At 37.8% G+C, this 17,895-nt stretch overlaps 1 protein-coding gene across 1 annotated transcript in view; it reads right to left on the reverse strand.

Annotated features, from left to right (window-relative positions):
* The window catches only part of CREB5 (cAMP responsive element binding protein 5), a 415,524-nt gene that overhangs the window by 316,305 nt on the left and 81,324 nt on the right, over positions 1-17,895 (reverse strand). Inside the window, exons 3-4 of the mRNA XM_030796511.1 lie at positions 14,322-14,415; positions 1,529-1,650 (exon numbers count right to left, since the gene is read on the reverse strand). Of these exons, the coding sequence (XP_030652371.1) occupies positions 1,529-1,650; positions 14,322-14,415 (216 nt within the window). The remainder of the gene's footprint in view (positions 1-1,528; positions 1,651-14,321; positions 14,416-17,895) is intronic.

Consider the following 17,895-nt stretch of genomic DNA (forward strand, 5'->3'; position numbering starts at 1 on the left):
TCTTTAGTAAAATCAAGGGCTCACACTTGAGGTAAAACCATTCTATCAGAAATGAAGACAATGTGGATGAAATACACGTCTTTCTTATGGTTCAGTTTAAGAAGCCAGCTTTGACTATCTTGAGGAATGAATGAACTTAATTCCTCAGTCTTCTACATACACATGTCTATCAAAAATATAAATTTGTTCCTCAACCAAAGGAAGTTGACTAGATGATGAGAATTTCTTCCTCTTTCGCATGCTATTTTCATGGTTTAAATATATATATATACATTTCTATTGCAACAAAATACAGAATGCATGTCTTTTATTTTTATTAAGTTAATTTTTTCAAGTGCTCAGAACTTTATTATTTGGCTGGCAAATAATAGTTGCTATGCAAATGCTTGTTTAAAAAAGAAAAAAGGCACTTCATATCCTTTGAGAAGGGAGTGGAGGAGAGAGTCAAGCATACATGATAAATTAATTATAAATAAATAAAATGAGTTGACTGAGATTTTATACCCCTCTTGTAACCATCAATTATTTTCATGGTTTTTCCTGAAGCTGTACAGGCTAAATACAAGCCCTTGACTATTATGACATGAGAATGTGACAGGAAAAATCTGGTGGAGGGGGGATTATTATAATTTCACATAGACAAGGACTAAAAGGCTTTGAAACACTTAGAGAAATATCAGAACCCTTTAAAATTTCTTTTCCGGATGGAACAGCTGGACTTCAGAATTCATTACTACCTAACTGGTCTTTCCTTTCAATCACCTTTCACATTTTGAATTTCTGTTCACAGACTGTATCTAATTTGTTTCTTAATACAGTGTGGGCATTCAATAATGCTGTATAATAACAATGAACAAAATACCAAAAAGCATCCTCATCACATTGACTTGTGACCACCATCTCCTTTCATTATTCTTTTAAAGTGATTTTAAATTTCAGGATATTCCCGTAAACACCGAAAATATTCTTAAGGGTTTCATAAAGTGATTTTCCTACATTTTTAAGAACAAATGATTCACAGTTGTACTTAACCTATTTGTCTCAGCAACAACAGATGTTCAATACCAGGACAAGGTAATACGACCAGGAAATAATTATGAATTTGTTGCAGAATGACTGGAAAGATGATCGAAAACAGACAGTTACAACATGGGCCAAAGTCTGATGAAATCCCCTCTTCTACCATGAAGATTACTCGCCTGTTCTCTCACCCATTGGCTCTATTCTTCTGCATTCACTGCTCATGTAAAGTCTGCTATTAAATACTTAGCAAAGTAAAACAACTGATTGAGAATTGAAAAAATCTGTAAGTTTGACTTTGGTTCAAGATTCTAAATTTTTGATTTATCTAGCTTTGAATTCTGCCATAATCAAGGAATAATCATTTAAAAAAAATTAAACAAATACTCACAAATGGCTAAAATACTTCAAGGCCACATCAACACAATCTGCAGTGCAGTGCCACCTAGTTTCCTCATGGAAGTTTCTAGCAGGACACCTCTCAAGGCGGCCATCCAAGCAAACCTACCCGCTTGCTGCTCTCCTCCTCCTGTGCCTTCCTGAACTCGTGCTCCAGGGAGCAGTCCAGCTCGCTGAAGAGGCCCACCTCCTCACAGTTCTTCAGGAATCTCGTTGGGGTCGGAGTCTGATCTGAAAACAGAGTCGGAGAGCTCATAAATGGGTCTTTTTTCTCAAAAGCCAGTAGCGAACATGAGCTAGATTCACTAATCCCCTCCCCTTGCCTTAATTCAAATGTCCACTAGCTATCCACAGTTTCTTGGCCCTTTAAATAACATAACAATATGCAAGAAAATAAAACCGTGAATTCCGAAGCAGGAATACAGTAGACAGAAGGCTGTAGTCTGCAAGGGCTTCTGCTGAACTCCCTCCAGACAACTTCAGGAGATCTCACTCTCCATTTGTCTGAAGTCTGTACCATTTGAATACACATTGAAACATGTGGAATGACCCTTTTTCTTTCTATATTTATTTTAAACTTGAAAAAGAAAATGATTTTGCTAAAATAAGGCCAAAAAAAATCTGACCCAATGTTAAGCCTGACTTCAGGGGGCTGGAAAGAAAAAGGATTTTGCAAATTCTTATAGTAAACAAAAAGAAACAAACAAGCATGTTAATTCCTTTTTCTTAATGGAGAAAGAAAACTTAACAATTCTATCTCTCTTTCTGAAAATCATAGAAGGATGATAAAAGGTTCCAAGTCAAACACATTCAGCTTTCATCCTTTAAAAATGTCATTATTAATTTTATTTTCCTTTGCTATAGCCAAAAAAAGAATGTTCTGCAAATGCTCTTTAAAAGGAAAAGAATTTCTTTCATATTTTTGACTTTCTACAGAGCTTTCTACTTATAAAACTGAAGGAGCTGAAGCCACTATTTGTATCTTAATATATATGCAGCATTTGCAGTTTATAAAGTATTTTCATACAATTCTTGAGAATCTAGATCTCACGAGATTCTATTAAATAGAAGGTAAGTAGAGTAGAATTGCACTCCCATCGTCATTGGGTGCAATCATCTTCCTTGGTGAAGGTGTACTTGAGTTGAGACAAATAAAATTGTGTAAATGGTCTTTTCTCAGAAACAGGAGATATTAGAACCAGAAAGGACCATGGAAGAAAGCCTAGCCATGCTAAATTTTTGCAGATCAGAAAAACAGAGGCCCAGAGTAATTAACACACTTGCTCAAGGTCTCCCAGGTAAATGGTAGAGACACCAGGATTATAACCAAGGCCTCAATGCTATTTCCACTGTGTACATGTATTATTCCCACCTAACCCTGTAGTAGACTGTATTAGATTAATTATGGCATTTTCCCAGCTTGATCTAGACTGTCTCAAAATCTCTGCATAGTTCTCTAAGCCATTAACCAGTCAACTGAAGAGGTGCCCTCAAGTTGAAACAAATTTGCCATTCCTGCATTCTCTCTATAAATTCCCATATTATAAGAAACTAGAATTATATTTACTTTTCTAAATCATACAGAGAATAGTTAAGCCCAGTAAATCAGTAAATTGTCTGACTCAAAGAATATCTTAATACCCATGAAGCAGAAAATAGTGTAATATCCCCCATTGAATCAGCCCTTTAGAGGCAATGTCTCTTGATTCCCACTGGGCAAGAAACTTTCAGCCCCCAAATGGCTGACTGGGATTCCATGCAGCCAAATCCCCATCTGCATTTATTCCCATTCTTGACCTGATCTCCAAGATACTGAGTTCCTTGCATTTCACAGAGAGCATACCACAGCTGTTCATAAATTTGGCATTACAGATAAGGGATGTGTGAAAGAGTGGGTTTTGTTGAAAATTGTTTTATTAGCAACTAATTTATTTATTAAGAGGCACACATATACACCTAGGTCCCTAATATATACATATAACTATTGTGTGTTTATAGAAGACAAAATTAATATTTATGCAGGATTTTGCAATTAACATTTTCACTCACATTGTCTAGAATCTAGATCTCACATGATTCTATGAGGTAGCAAGAGTTGATACTATTTTATAAATGAAGAAACAAGCTTCCTTGCACAAGATTACACAATTTGTAACCATCTTATCACTACTAAGTCCTCTCTTACCTTCAGACACTATCCCTTTTTGATCTAAATTCAGTGCTTTGCCCTCCCTGATCCAAAGGGCTCTGTTGTGTATGTAGAAAATAATTTCAACAACCCAGAAATCTAGATTTGAGAATACTGTAATACAGGGGAATTTACCTACATTCTCTGGACTTCATATTCCTCATCTTTCAAAAAAATTTCTTAAGTTGTATGATCCTATAAATCCTAAAATCACCACCATACTGGGTTAGCTTTAAAAAGTCACTGTTCATAGCCCAAAGAAATATGTGACTACATAAAGGACAGTAAAATGGGAACATAAGTAACAGCTGGAAGTTTGATACTAATAGGTCAGAGGCAAGGGCTGGCTGTATAGATAAAGGAGTTTTCTGAATAGAAGGTGTATAGACAAGATCTGAGAGTGAAAATAAAAGGGTGTGTGTGCGTGTGTGCATGCATGTGTGCGTACGTGTGTGTGCGTGCGTATGCGTGTGTGTGTGTGCACGTGCATGAGCACATATTCTTCCATTTATTGGTTGCTTACATCATGCTAGGCATGATGCTAAGTGCTTTGCATGCAGCATCTCATTAGTTTTTACACCAACCATATTATGTAAAAATTATTTTTCCTGTTTTACATACGAAGAAACTGAGACCTGCCCCAGGCCTGATAATGTGACTGATGGGGTAATTCCTAATTCATAAGGCCAAGTTTGTAGCACTCTGCTGGATCCATCCACAAGTAGTCTCAGCAAGGCAAGTATCCTGTACCAACCAATTTACAGAGGCAGCGATTCCATGAAAAGACACTCCTTTTTTCCAGCAAACCAACTCACCAAGGGAACGAGACACCAAAATATGACAAATGTTGCAAAGGAGGTTTTTTAAAACTCCTTTTGGTGCCGATCTTGCTTGTCAAAGAAATCCCCAAGAATATGCGAGACAGTGAGAGGAGTGGGTAAGAGTTCCTACTCACACTTGCCCTGGTGCTTAGGTCTCCTGGGAACCTGGTGTGCTATTTGCAAACTCTCTGGAGAGGGTGACCCACGGGTGTTTATGCAGTGCCACTTCAGATTTACAAAAGCAGTAACAACAAAAAAATCTTTCAATTCTCAAACTCAAAAGTTACTTGTTTTTAGTTTGGTTTGAGATGGGGTTATTCCCTTCTCTCATTCAGAGGGTCCTCACTGTAGTTGAAGCACTAAAAGAACAGTGAGTGGAAGGCCTGAAACAATCATCTTGGCTTTAAGTTCTTATTGAAACCAGCTCCTGTAAACCCCCCAAGGGCCTCCTATCAATACTCAATGAGCACACCTTAGATATTATGCACCAATGGAGCATCCGCCATTATTATTCAAGATCTAGAAATCACTAGTGCTGGAGCTGACTGGTGCCTGCTCTTGGCTCTAAATAAGGTGTGATTTACAAGAATTTTAATTTATGGCCATGGAGATTGCACACCATCTTCAGGTCTAATTTCAGCAGAAATAGTTATTTGACAAGGCATTCGTGTGTTGATAGATTTAGCTGTCCCCTTTTTTTAACATCTGCACATTTTCTGGCTTACTTGGAACCGGTACTGTGTGAGATCAAAGATAACTAGAGACCTTGTATTAATTCTCATAAATGTTAAAACAAAAGTTAAGCCCTATTTTCTGGTTCTTGTTGTAACTGGAAAGAATAGCTCACTCACAAATAGAAAATGAATTTAAAATTTGGTACAGTGTGCCTTATCTATTCCAAATGTGGGTATCAACTTTGCTTTTCTCTAACTATATCCTACAGCAAAGAAAATCACATTTGGTAACAGCCCTGGGACCTTTTTCTGGTCCTTCTGCTTTGGGGGTGGGAGGGAAGCAGTTGTCTTTGCTGTCTGTGGCTCCCCTGGCCCCAGAGCTTTCATTTCTCCATGGCTGAAGAGGCTGGTGATGCTGGACTGTGTCAATCCCATGCCTGTGCCATCCTCCCGCAACCTCCTTTGTTCATGTGTGTAGGTGTGTGCTGGTATCTGGGAACAACCTTTTTTAAGAGCAGACAGAAAACATCGCTCAACTTGCCTGGGGCTTGGGCTCTCACATGCCAGCCTGAATTCAATTTCATGGACCATCTCATGACCTCATCTCGGAGTTCAGGAGTCTGAGAGAGGCTGCTAGGACGACTGTTCTCTTTACCTCTCCATGAATCATGGCCCTTAATTTCTAAATCTCAAGCAAAGAAGCATAAAGGGATAAAAGGAAGATTAAAAACTGGCAAACTCAATTCCCACTGATGATGGGTAGTCTAATATTTCTGTTATCTTATGTGATTTTCTCAGGTGTTTTAATTGCAAAACTGCTCCTGTAAGATAAGAGAGAGTCAGTAGGATTGTAATGCAGTTCTATTGGTGAGGGATATGAATGATTCCAAAATATTTCAAAAGAACCGAAAGTTGTTAGGATTATCAATTACCAATCAAATTATATGACACAATTTCCAAATCATGGAATCGCTGCCTCTGTAAATCGGTAGGTACAGGATACTTGCCTTGCTGAGACTACTTGTGGATGGATCCAGTGGATTGCTACAAACTCGGCCTTATGAATTAGGAATTACCCCATCGGTCACATTATCAGCTGGGCAGACAAGCATACGGGCTAAATGCATATGCGACTCTCAGCGCTTCCTATCAGTTCATAGTCTGCCTAGCGTCAACAGCTTCAGCCCAGCAAATGCAATTATTCCAACGTTAAACTAAATGACAAGAAAAATGCTAAATTCTGAAATCTGATTCTTCTTTTAAAAAGCACTCAGTCTGCTCTACATTTAATAGTAGATTGCTACCTTATTCCCTTTCAGAGCTGCATTTGTATTATGTGTTTTTCTGTTTCATTTTCCTCAATGGTTAAAAAAGTCAAAGTGACAAATCACCAATTTAAAAAAGAAAAGAAGGGAAAATGCAGGGGTCCCATCACATACCAGAAAATAATGTTAACTTCCTAAGCAAAATTTTCTTTCCTATTGTTCTGATATTCTTAACTATGGTATTACTAACGGACTGTGAAAATAATGTTACATCCTGTGGCATGAAACTGATAGTGGCTAGAAATACTATAAAAAGCCTCATTAGTTACAATAAAGGTTAGTTTGAATTAGCGGCCAGTCTAATTACAGGATATTCTTTAAAGGCAACGCATTTTTATTATTTGCATGACTCAGATTCAACCAAACAAAAATGTGGCCTAATAGGATTCCTCAAGGGGGCTATTCAAGTCAGTGGAGAAAAATATTGGAATTAGTACATCTATTTTAGTAAGAGTTAGAGTTATCTAAAAAGGTATTTTTCTTAGGTACTTTTGATTTTTTTTTTGTTACATTTATCTCATAAATATTTCAGCAAATGCTTTCTTTAAAATATTCCAACTTAGTCCCTATCTAAATTTTAATAGAGCCCTAATTTAAGAAAATTTACATTAAATGGATTTTAATATACATAATCATTTGTAAGAGCGATAATCAATCACAACTCACAGAATTCCATGGAATTTTAGACTTCTTTGCAACAAATGTGCCTTTTATTGAGTGTGAATATATAATAGGCATCTCTCAGTAACACTGATGTTACTATTTCCCTGCATCTGTCCTGAAAGGCAGTGCTACAATGGGACAAACCAAGGCAAACCTGGTTTTTAAGCAATAGATGTGGAATGCTTAAAAACCATCCTGGCCAGGGTGATCCAGGTCAGTGGAGAGATGGAACACCTTCTTACACTCTTGACTAATATACTGGGATCCATTCATTGCCAAGATAGACAACTGTCGGACTAGATGCTCTTCCAAGTGCCTGTGAGTCCATTAGACAATGCTCTGACAAAGGTGTTTCTTACAACGCACGCTCAACTAGCTCCAAAAGACATAGTTTTAAAGTAACCAATTATATATTCCACACGTACTCACGATCAACCATGAGCTACCCCAAGTGTTCCAACTGCAATCAAGCCACAATTTCAATTTGCATTACTGAGGCTAAGCTAGTAAGAAGGGTTATTAACACCAAGAGATCAAGTCTCTGCTGGCCGAGTGAACTAGGGGACTCAAGGTGATTTTATTATAAAAAATTGCCCTGAATAGCAGAAGCTAATGCTTAACTTTCCACTAAGTCCCTGATTGACTGAGTTCTCCTATACTCTTAATCAAAGGGGACTGGTTTCCAGATAGAACAAAGACTGCAAGCAAGCTTTTCATATAAAAAAGAATACTGCAGAGCAAGGCCTCCAAAGGATTCAGGGGAATTATTCAAAATTCCATTTTGCTTGACCACCTAAGAATATGGACGAGAAACACGGACAACTCCTATAAATGCCAGTAACACTTACATTCTATTTGCCACAATGGATGAGACAGTCTCATTTTAAACCACAACTCTTTGTTCTTTGCAATGCTTATGTGTTAGAAGAATCTCCTAAAAACTTTTGATTGTTTTCTCCATTGGATGATTATTAAAGAGATACCAATAATATAAGAAAAAGTAGTTCAGAGATTTATATCCAGACATACAACTGAGACCAAAATGTGTTCTTAGTATGTATAGCTCACACATCTAGGTGTATGGTAAGAAAATTACAGACATATATGGACTTTGAGCAAACTACTTATTCCTTTGATCTTATTTCCTCGTATGAAAAAAAAAGTGGTAAGGATTAAATGACCTAATGTATGTAAAGCATAGGGCACAATGACTGGTATAAGGGAAGGCAATAAATGGTAGCTAGTATTATTACCATGCTGCCCTCTCGTGCAAGCCATCTCCCCCACCCTCTGCTCCATAAAGATCCAATTAATTCACACAGTGGGAAGTTACTAATACCTTTACTATCAATGGAATTGCCAAGAAGAAGAGGTAAGTATGGGTCCTGCGTGTGTGTGTGCGCGTGTGATTTACTTACTCAGTTTTTACAATACCCTAACTCATTCTAAAAAGAATTTGGAGTGAGATATGCCATCTTACCTCCGGCTTCCTCCTTAAAATGCCCAGGGATTATTAAGTAGACTCTTCTAGCAAAGAACCATGAGCAATGGATCTGGGTTCTGTGATTGGATGATCATGATTAGCCTCTTGGGGACAAATGTTTTACTTCCCTGAATTACTTTCTTGCTTTCTCCATGGTGAGAGTTAGGTTTAGAGCCTGGAACTAGAGCTGGGCCCTGATTCTAGAGCTAATCCAGGGACACAGTCGGGTTCTGAAGGACTATATTGTCATTAATGTTACATGCTCTCTATCAAATGGTGAGTGCTGAGAATCTGATGAATGAAGGAAGATGGAATGAAGAAGCCAGTCTTTCCTGCCTCTCTTCAGTGCCAGCTCAAGATATAGTCAGCTGTGCCACACTTGGTCTTGTGGTCTTACCCACATCCAGTCCCACCACATCCAGAGGTCAGGAAGAAAGGACCCCTGAGCCTGAAGTACCCAGAGGCCTTTCCTGACCCCCTTTCCTGCTGGCCACTTGCTATCACAGTCATGTTTTATCTTCGTCATAGCACTTGTCACTAACTGATACTTATTTACTTATCTGGGTTTTTTGTTGTTATTTATTATCTCCCTTCCTCTGTGCCCCACTTGAGTAGTAAGTTTCATGAAAAAAGAGACCTCACCTGTCTTGTTCAATGCAGCAATTAACACTTATTATAGGCACTCAATGAGTGTTTGCTGAATGAATGAATCACATGGCAGTAGAAGGGCAACTTCAGCCCCTCTTCCTACACCTTGACTGGTGCCTGCCCTAACTTCTGTCCAAGCACAGACCAGTTGCCTGTAGCATCAGCTGGGCCATGACGTCAGCGGGTAGGCTACCAAGGCATTTAAAAGACACACAGTTGGCCGGGTGCTGTGGCTCACGCCTGTAATCCCAGCACTTTGGGAGGCCGGGCAGGGCAGATCACCTGAGGCTGAGAGTTTGAGACCAGCCTGACAAACATTAAGAAACCCCGTTTCTGCTAAAAATGCAAAATTAGCTGAGTGTGGTGGTGCACACCTGTAATCCCAGCTAGTCGGGAGGCTGAGGCAGGAAAATCACTTGAACCCAGGAAGCAGAGGTTGCAGTGAGCTGAGATAGCGCCATTGCACTCCAGCCTGGGCAACAAGAGCGAAATTCCGTCTCAAAACAAAACAAAAAGACACACAGTTCCGTGTGTCTTTCTTATCTTTCTTAGGCTTCCCACTTGAGATGTCAGTTGGGTTTCACCTTACGGGAAAGATCCACAACACTCTTGAACTTTATCTTCCCCTCTCCCTCCAGGCAACACAATCTATCATCTTTTAGGTCACACACACACACGTGTGAGCACATGAGAGGACACATGTACACACACAGCCCTACCTTGGAGGGCTGTCTCAACCTCTCTCCACAATAAAGACTGAACTTGCTGGTATCAAGATTTACAGTGGAGATGGAGAAAAAGTCATGTGCTCCATTTGAGTTTTTGTTTTAATAGGAATTCTCATCTGGAATATTATTTATTTGTTCAGCTCTAAATGAGGTTGCACTTTGATTCTGATTCTGGGTCTTTTTTTTTTTTTTTTCCTGCACAGAACCCAGGAACCCTATAAAGAACTCAGGGTGGGGACATTTAACAAGACAAGATTTGGAAATTCCTAGGTACCTACCCGTAGTACCATGGAAATAGACTCAAATACCACCCTCTTTACCGCTATACTGAAATTTGATCATGATTTTCAAACCAAACGTTGCATCACATAATAGCTGGTAATTTTGAAAGCTGCCTATGGATGTGCATTGTCCTCTACACATTCCCACTTCAAACTTGGCACTCAAAAACCTTCTACATCACAACTTCCCTTACTATGAAATTATCCTTCTTCACAATGAGAACAGCTGAAGGGAATGACTCACATCTATCATCACATTAGGACTCTAGAAATGCATCACGTGGACCAAATAAAGATGGGAGGACTCGGGCAAAGGGTTGTGCAAGTCTTTGCTCTCAAAATCCAACACTGTCGTCTCCATTTGTATCTCTACTCTGTCCCTTTGAATAAGGGGTTTATGTTTACTGTCTATCCAGAAGATTGGGCTTATTCTAATAAAACACGGCGACTGTCACTTTTAATACCCTACCTGGTGGCTTGTCAAAAATGATTTACAATCACTTTTTGAGAGTGACTCTACCTGGCCTAAATGAAATGAACCTTATGACAAAGCTATGAAATTGTTTCTGATCTTCCAACCCGCTGGAAATTTAGAGTATATCTGTGACATCTTAACACCTTCCCCAACTACAACATTTACAACTAATTAAGGATAAAGTGATTTTCCAAACTTTTCCAAAATAAAGGTTAACCAGATATTCTGAAGTTTGTCACATAAATATCTATTATATTTTATCTTCTTAAAATATGACAAGCCTCAACTCATCTAAAATAAAATGTGTAACTAATATTGCTTGAAAAAGTAGTCTAGGAGGAACTTGAAGATTTTTGCCCTGATGTTTTGATTTACATTATTTTTATTATTGTTGTTACTATATTGCAAGTCATATAAAATCATTCATCTTCGTGATAGGCCACAAAATATGATAAGGTAAATAAAATTTTAATGAGCATGTTTGTTTGTTTTCCAGGACCAGAAGGCTTTAGTGTGAGTTCTGGCAATCTTTTAAGAAAAAAATGTATTATAATATCACATAAACATGTAAAATAAAAGAGGAACTAATTCTAAAACTCATAAGATACTAAAACTCATCATGGACAGTATGACAAAATACAATTACAAACTAATTTGGCCTACAAACATAGTTTTAATAAAAGTATACTCTGAAGCTTTTGATAAATCAAATTTAAATAAATCAAGCAACAGTCAAGTAAAATCTTGTCATATGTGTAATCATAATCCAATATGCCACAATTAGCCTTATGGAAAATGAGGCTTGAGAAAAATAAACACTGAAGGATTTCCTGGAGAAAAAAAATAAAAAATAACAAAGTAAAAATACCCAACACAATAGCCTATTATAATTCAGGATGGACAATGTTGGTATATTACATAGAGTTCTCTAAGTGCAAAGAAATTGAACCAGACTGTATAGCTCTGCATTCCCTTCCAGTAAGAAAATTCTATGAACCTAAGAACATGCAAAGTGGTTAGCAAGTTTTAAAATTTAGCACTTCATTTCATTAGAAGTATTAAATGGCCTCACACCAACCTCAACATAAACCATGAGAAAGCAAAAGAAAATATGTCAATATAATACTCATGCTGTTTTTCCTCATATTTATTTCTCTCTTCATTTTCTCATTCCAAATTTGACATAATAAAAATTAGAGTTACTTTTCTCCAAATAATTTTCCACCTGGCACTGCCAGTGATTGGCAGCAACAGCCTCAAATTAATAAGGATCCGGTAAGAACAATTGCAAAGCTGCAAGAGATTAACCCAAAAAACCTGCTTTAGGCACTACATAGAAGAATGCTTCATTTCAGTGTTCACACATCTTCAGTTGCTCTTTTTCAGACCTTCAGATGGGACTTCTTAGAGGACCATCCTGGCAGCCTGCCTGAAAGACTGCTCTGTCTGGTACTTACACTATAGTAGTAATCTTCCTACATAATCATCATTCCCTAAACTCACCTCCCACTCCTTTATCACCAGGCAACCTATTTGAGGGATCCAATTTGGGAAAAATAAAGGGAGAACTTTTGAATTTAAATATTGGGAATTGCAGAATCTACAGCCTTGCTACTTGTGTATCTATGCTCACTGATGAACCATTAAGTTATACTACAGTGACTCTATAGAACATAACGGATACGAAACAAAAGAATAGGCCATCCTTCCTAATCCTTCTAGGCTGTTGTAATTCTTACGAATTTGAGTTTCTCCATCTCTGTTTGCAGACTTAAAGAAAGGCCAAACAATTTTTAAAGAGCAAGCTCATAAAAAAAACAACAACAAACAGAGGCTGAGAGGTGGCGAGTGGTGAGTGAAGAGAAGGGCAGATGCTGCCTTTGAACTCGGTGTCTTCCAAGCCAGAGCACATTGGCGCTATCAACAAGTCACTGGATGTGTGGGCGGCGGCTCTGACACAGGGAGTGTTGGGAGAATTTGACCGTGTCTATAAAGTGGCAAAGTCTGATGATGCAGTAGCCATGTGCAGGTCAGTGGGTTAGGACTGCAGGATCAAGGACCGTCATCTTTTCCCTGCGTTCTGAGCCTGGGACAGAAGCTCCATCACCTGTGCCCTTCCTCCTCTATCAGTAACAATGGGTTACAATAACCTGTCTGATGAAACTCTTAGAGGATTATTGATAATAGTGATATCCTGCACGTTTCCCAGAACTTAAAATAAAATTTTTAAAAAAGAATTTAAAAAATTGTAATAATAAAGCACTTTTAAAATTAAAGTAACATAGAAACACTAAATTACATGAGTCAGGCCTGGCAGGACAGTTTGTTTCTCTTCTAACACATTTAAAACCTATCCATAGGTGTGCTAAGGAGAGAAGGGCTAAGGTGAAAAATTTCTAGCCTAAGAAGAGTAACAGGAAACTATTTGATTATCCTGCTAGGGTTTATGCAAGATTTTTCCTTACATTCTTTTATTGAATCTCCATAATAAGCCTATGAAACAGGCTTGGCAGATACAATCATTCCCATTTTTTGGGAAAAGAAACTGAAGCCCAAAAAGGTTCAATAAGTAGCTGAAGGTCATGGCCAGGTGAGGCAAAGCCCAGGATAGAGTTCAAGTCCCTCACTCCTGTCCCTGCACTTTTTCTAATTTACCGTACTACCTCCCAAAATTAGAAGAAATCACAATTAGCTAATGGATTATTGGTATTATTTATTTCTGCTCACATTTGCTGAGCACTTGCTGTTTCCATACATTCTCTCATTTAATCTCCCACATATGAGGTAGGTATTGTTTCCTAAGGACACCTTCACTGACCACCTCAATCCAAAAAGCTCATTCTACCAAAGTTGCATAGCACCTTTTCCTTAAAATACTCATTTGATGTATGTCATGGATGATCCTTTATTTTAGCTAAGTTTTCACATGCATGAAAACTTGTGATATCCTTGAGGACAGGAAGCATATCAATCTTTGCATTTCCCATGGCTCACAGAGCAGTGCAGTGTGCATAGATGCCCAATTCACATTTGTTGCTTGAGTGTCAGGTATGTATTTTTTTTTTTTTTTTTTGAGACGGAGTTTTGCTCTGTCGCCCAGGCTAGAGTGCAGTGGCATGATCTGGGCTCACTGCAACCTCCCCCTCCCGGGTTGAAGCGATTCTCGTGCCTCAGCCTCCCGAGTAGCTGGGATTGCAGGTGCATCCCACCATGCCCGGCTAATTTTTGTATTTTTTGCAGAGATGGGGTTTCACCCTGTTGACCAGGCTGGTCTCACTCGAACTCCTGACCTCAAGTGATCCGCCCACTTCAGCCTCCCAAACTGCTGGGATTACAGGTGTGAGCCATAGCACCCAGCCAGGTATGTGATTTTTAAAACAACTTATATACAGCCAAGCTGCATAGTAATACGTATTTCACATTCTAGAAAATGAGAAGTTGCCACTCTTCAATCACTTGGGTGAATATTACCTGATTATATTTCTGCTATACCTTAGAAATGTGTATTTTCAAGGTGCACAATTTACCAGTGGGACTCGCCTACCAAAAGAAGAACAAGCATTTTGTATGGAACGGATCTGATCACCCAAAGCTTCTTTTCCTGATGACTCCTTACCTGATAACATATTGTCTGTTTTTATTGAAGGAAACTTCAAAGTCATTTCATGTTTGTGCCTGTGAATCATCAGATGGTCCTCTGTTGGGAAGCGCTGTCAGACGAATAAAAAAAAAGGGAGAGGAGAAGAGGAGCCATTCAGTTTTAAAAAACATATTTACCATTATTGAGAAAAAAGACTTATTTAGCATTGCAAACATGACAGGCAAAACAAAAAAAAAAACATTTCCGAAAAAGTGTGAAAGCATGAGTAAGTGAAGTTGCAAAGCTTTTTTATGCAAGCAAATGTGCTGGGATGTTCCTTTAAATTACACTCAAATATATGCATTCTAATTTTCATTAAAGTTTACCAAAGGGGTTAACTACAATTGCAGAAAAATCTGGCTGAGTACTAATAATAAGCAGAAAATGTTTGCCTTCTATACCTTCCCTGGGAACTCTTTTGAAAGGACTCTACTTCTTAGATAGTCCCTGGATATATCCAACTATGCTGATTAATCAGTAAACTATATATTTCTTTAGGAGCTATGGGTTTGCACTTTAAACTTTGTGTTTAAAGAATAAAACAGGAAGAAGTAAATGAACAATACTGAAGGTATTAAAATAACATATATATACAAAAAAATGAGCTGTGTCCTAATGCCTACCTAAATAGGCAGCATTTAAAAAAAAAGAAGTGTTTAAATGAATGCTTATTTGTGGTCATGAAGAATAACTAATAATGGCAACATGACAGGTTAAAATTTTTCCATTTCTTCTTATACGTATGAGAAAACCATATCTAAAACATGAAAGTGAATTTAGACCTGAGTAGTAGCACTGGAACTTTGCAAAATCATTTGGAACTTTTCAAATGTAGTTAATGTTTTACATAATAGTATAAAAATTAAGTCTAAGGTATGGTAAGTATGCTAGACATTATCTATGGATTAACCAAAAATAGGAGAAATGCATGATGAAAGAAAAGAATCGTGATTCAAGTCAGACTTTGGGAAAAAATTGTATGCCATGCCTAATTATTTGACATATGTATCTACAGATGTACACTGTGAAATCTGTACAGTATATTTCCATTTATGAAGACCTTGCCAACCTATTATCTGATATTTTTAAATTACACATATGATTTTAGAGTAACATGACAAATTAAATTATTTTTAGTATTCTATGTTCTGTACAATGTAATAAACCAATGCTTATTTTTAATTTTCAGGGAATGATATTATGGTTGTCAAAAATGCTGCTCCCAAATGTTTTCAGCTATCTGACTTCTGGTCACATGGTGGGACTGAATTTTCTGGCCCTCTTGTGGTTGCATGAAGCCATGTGACTAGTTCTGCCCATTGAGTAATGAATGACAGTGACATGTCACCCAGGGGCCAGCATCTAATTCCTGGCGTAAGACCCTCTAGCATTCCCCCTTCCCTTTGTTTTAACATGGCAACTAGCAATATTGGAAACAGTGGCTACCCAATCATCCTAAATCTCTGAGGCATTATGTAAAGCATTTCTGAATTCTAAAGGATTATGAAGAACTTCCTGCCAATCTACAATAGAAATGTATCCTTGCGGAATAGAAATAAGCCTCTGTTGCTCTAAGCCATTGAAGCTTTGGGGTAATTTGTTACTGTAGCAGATCCTAGCCTATCCTGCCTCAGACTGGTATGTTTGTAGCAACTGAACTTAACAGAATATCTGCTTTATCAATGTCAAATGAAAATACAACAGAGGATGATATATTCTGCTGAACATTTCCAAATCTTCAACAATTTAGAAATCTTTCAGAGCTTCTTAATTCCTCAGGATAGTCAATATAAGTTTTAATTACCTTTGTTTACTAGGGTAGAAATGTTTTCTGCAAATGGCATGGATTTGTGTTCATGAGAATGAAGGAATTCCCTGGGCTGAATTATACAAAATATTCTAAAAGTAGTTCTTTGAATAAATATCACTTATTTACTTGTCATTTGTATTATACAAATTGGAGAGCATTGACTTTTGCAAAACATGGTAATTATGCCAGATTTCTGAATACACTGAAGTTTGCTTTATATGACATGATTTTTTTGCTACTGGTTCATCCATTCTCTTGGTCTGTAACACTGTGTAATGACTGCACCAAATACATAGCACTACCATGTGTGATTTAGAGACTGAGTTGCCTAGTCTTTCTGCCAAACGACTAATTATAATTTTTGTTTTATATGTGTATATAACACAAATATACTACAAAAATATTATATTTTATATATACACTGTATTTTAAATATACTATATTGTATATATATTTGTAGATAAAAAATACACAACATGGTAATAGCCTTCATTTCATATCTATAAGCCATTTTTTGATTTTGTAAAATAATAGCCTAAAGTAGGATATGAACCAGAATACTTCTTAAATAACAATAATTTCCATAATACCACATACTGACTATAATTACCTTCCAAGTGAGATAATAAAGGACATTGTGATTTTTTTTAATTCAGCAGGAACATAGCAGCAAATTGAAAATAACAAAAATATACAGTCTGCAATAGATACAGAGCTGAGAAAGGCCACTGGAATTCAGAACGTGGTTAATTCGGAAGCAAAGAGAGAGTGAAATTAACATTCAGCTCTGTGAGATTACAAAGGGCAAGAGAAACTCTTCCTTCTGAGACAAAGATAATGTTGAAGGAGCAGTAACATAAAATATCTCCCACGTGGCCATGGTGGCTCACGCATGTAATCCCAGCACTTTGGGAGGCCGAGGCGGATGGATCACCTGAGGTCAGGAGTTTGAGACCAGCCTGGCCAACATGGCGAAATCCCATTTCTACTAAAAATTAAAAAGTTATCCAGGCATGGTGGCACGTGCCTGTAATCCTAGCTACTCAGGAGGCTGAGGCAGGAGAATCACTTGAACCTGGGAAGCAGAGGTTGCAGTCAGCCAAGGTCGTGCCATTGTACTCCTGCCTGGGTGACAAGAGTGAAACACCATCTCAAAAAAAAAAAAAAAAAATACTCCCACGTATTATAGGCCATTCCTAATGGAGCTAAGTTTCTTTCCCATGAGGAAAAAGGAGAAAAAAATCCTTTCTTCACCCCTAACACAGTGCAAGCAATGATAACTTATATTTACTCCCCTTTCCAATTCTCAGTCATCCTGTCTTCTCCGTGCAGGTTCCCAGGCTGTGGGACATCCCTAAAGTAAATACCATGGCCACAACAATTGGCTTGACTGTGAGTTTCTAATACTCCAGGAGACCTTTGTGACTGCTGGGTGACTGCTACATTTTCTTAATTCTAACACCTCTTCCATTGAAAAATGCACATATTTTTATAACAGCTTGTCAAGGAAAAAATACACTTCCACATTAAATGAAGACATCGAGTTTTAGAAGCATCTTTACATTTAAATCTGAAGTGGGGGAAGCTTGGAATTGTTCCTTAAAATCAAGAAACTTTGTCAATCCCAATTTCCATGTCTGTCCAACCATTTCCTCAGTCCACTCAGCCTTCTCAAGGAAATGACCTGCTCCTTCACCAAGAAGTTCAAGGTCATTCAAAATGGATTCCCTTCAACCTTAA

Source organism: Nomascus leucogenys, chromosome 17 (genome assembly GCF_006542625.1).
Source record: "Nomascus leucogenys isolate Asia chromosome 17, Asia_NLE_v1, whole genome shotgun sequence".
Classification (NCBI taxonomy): Eukaryota; Metazoa; Chordata; class Mammalia; order Primates; family Hylobatidae; genus Nomascus; species Nomascus leucogenys.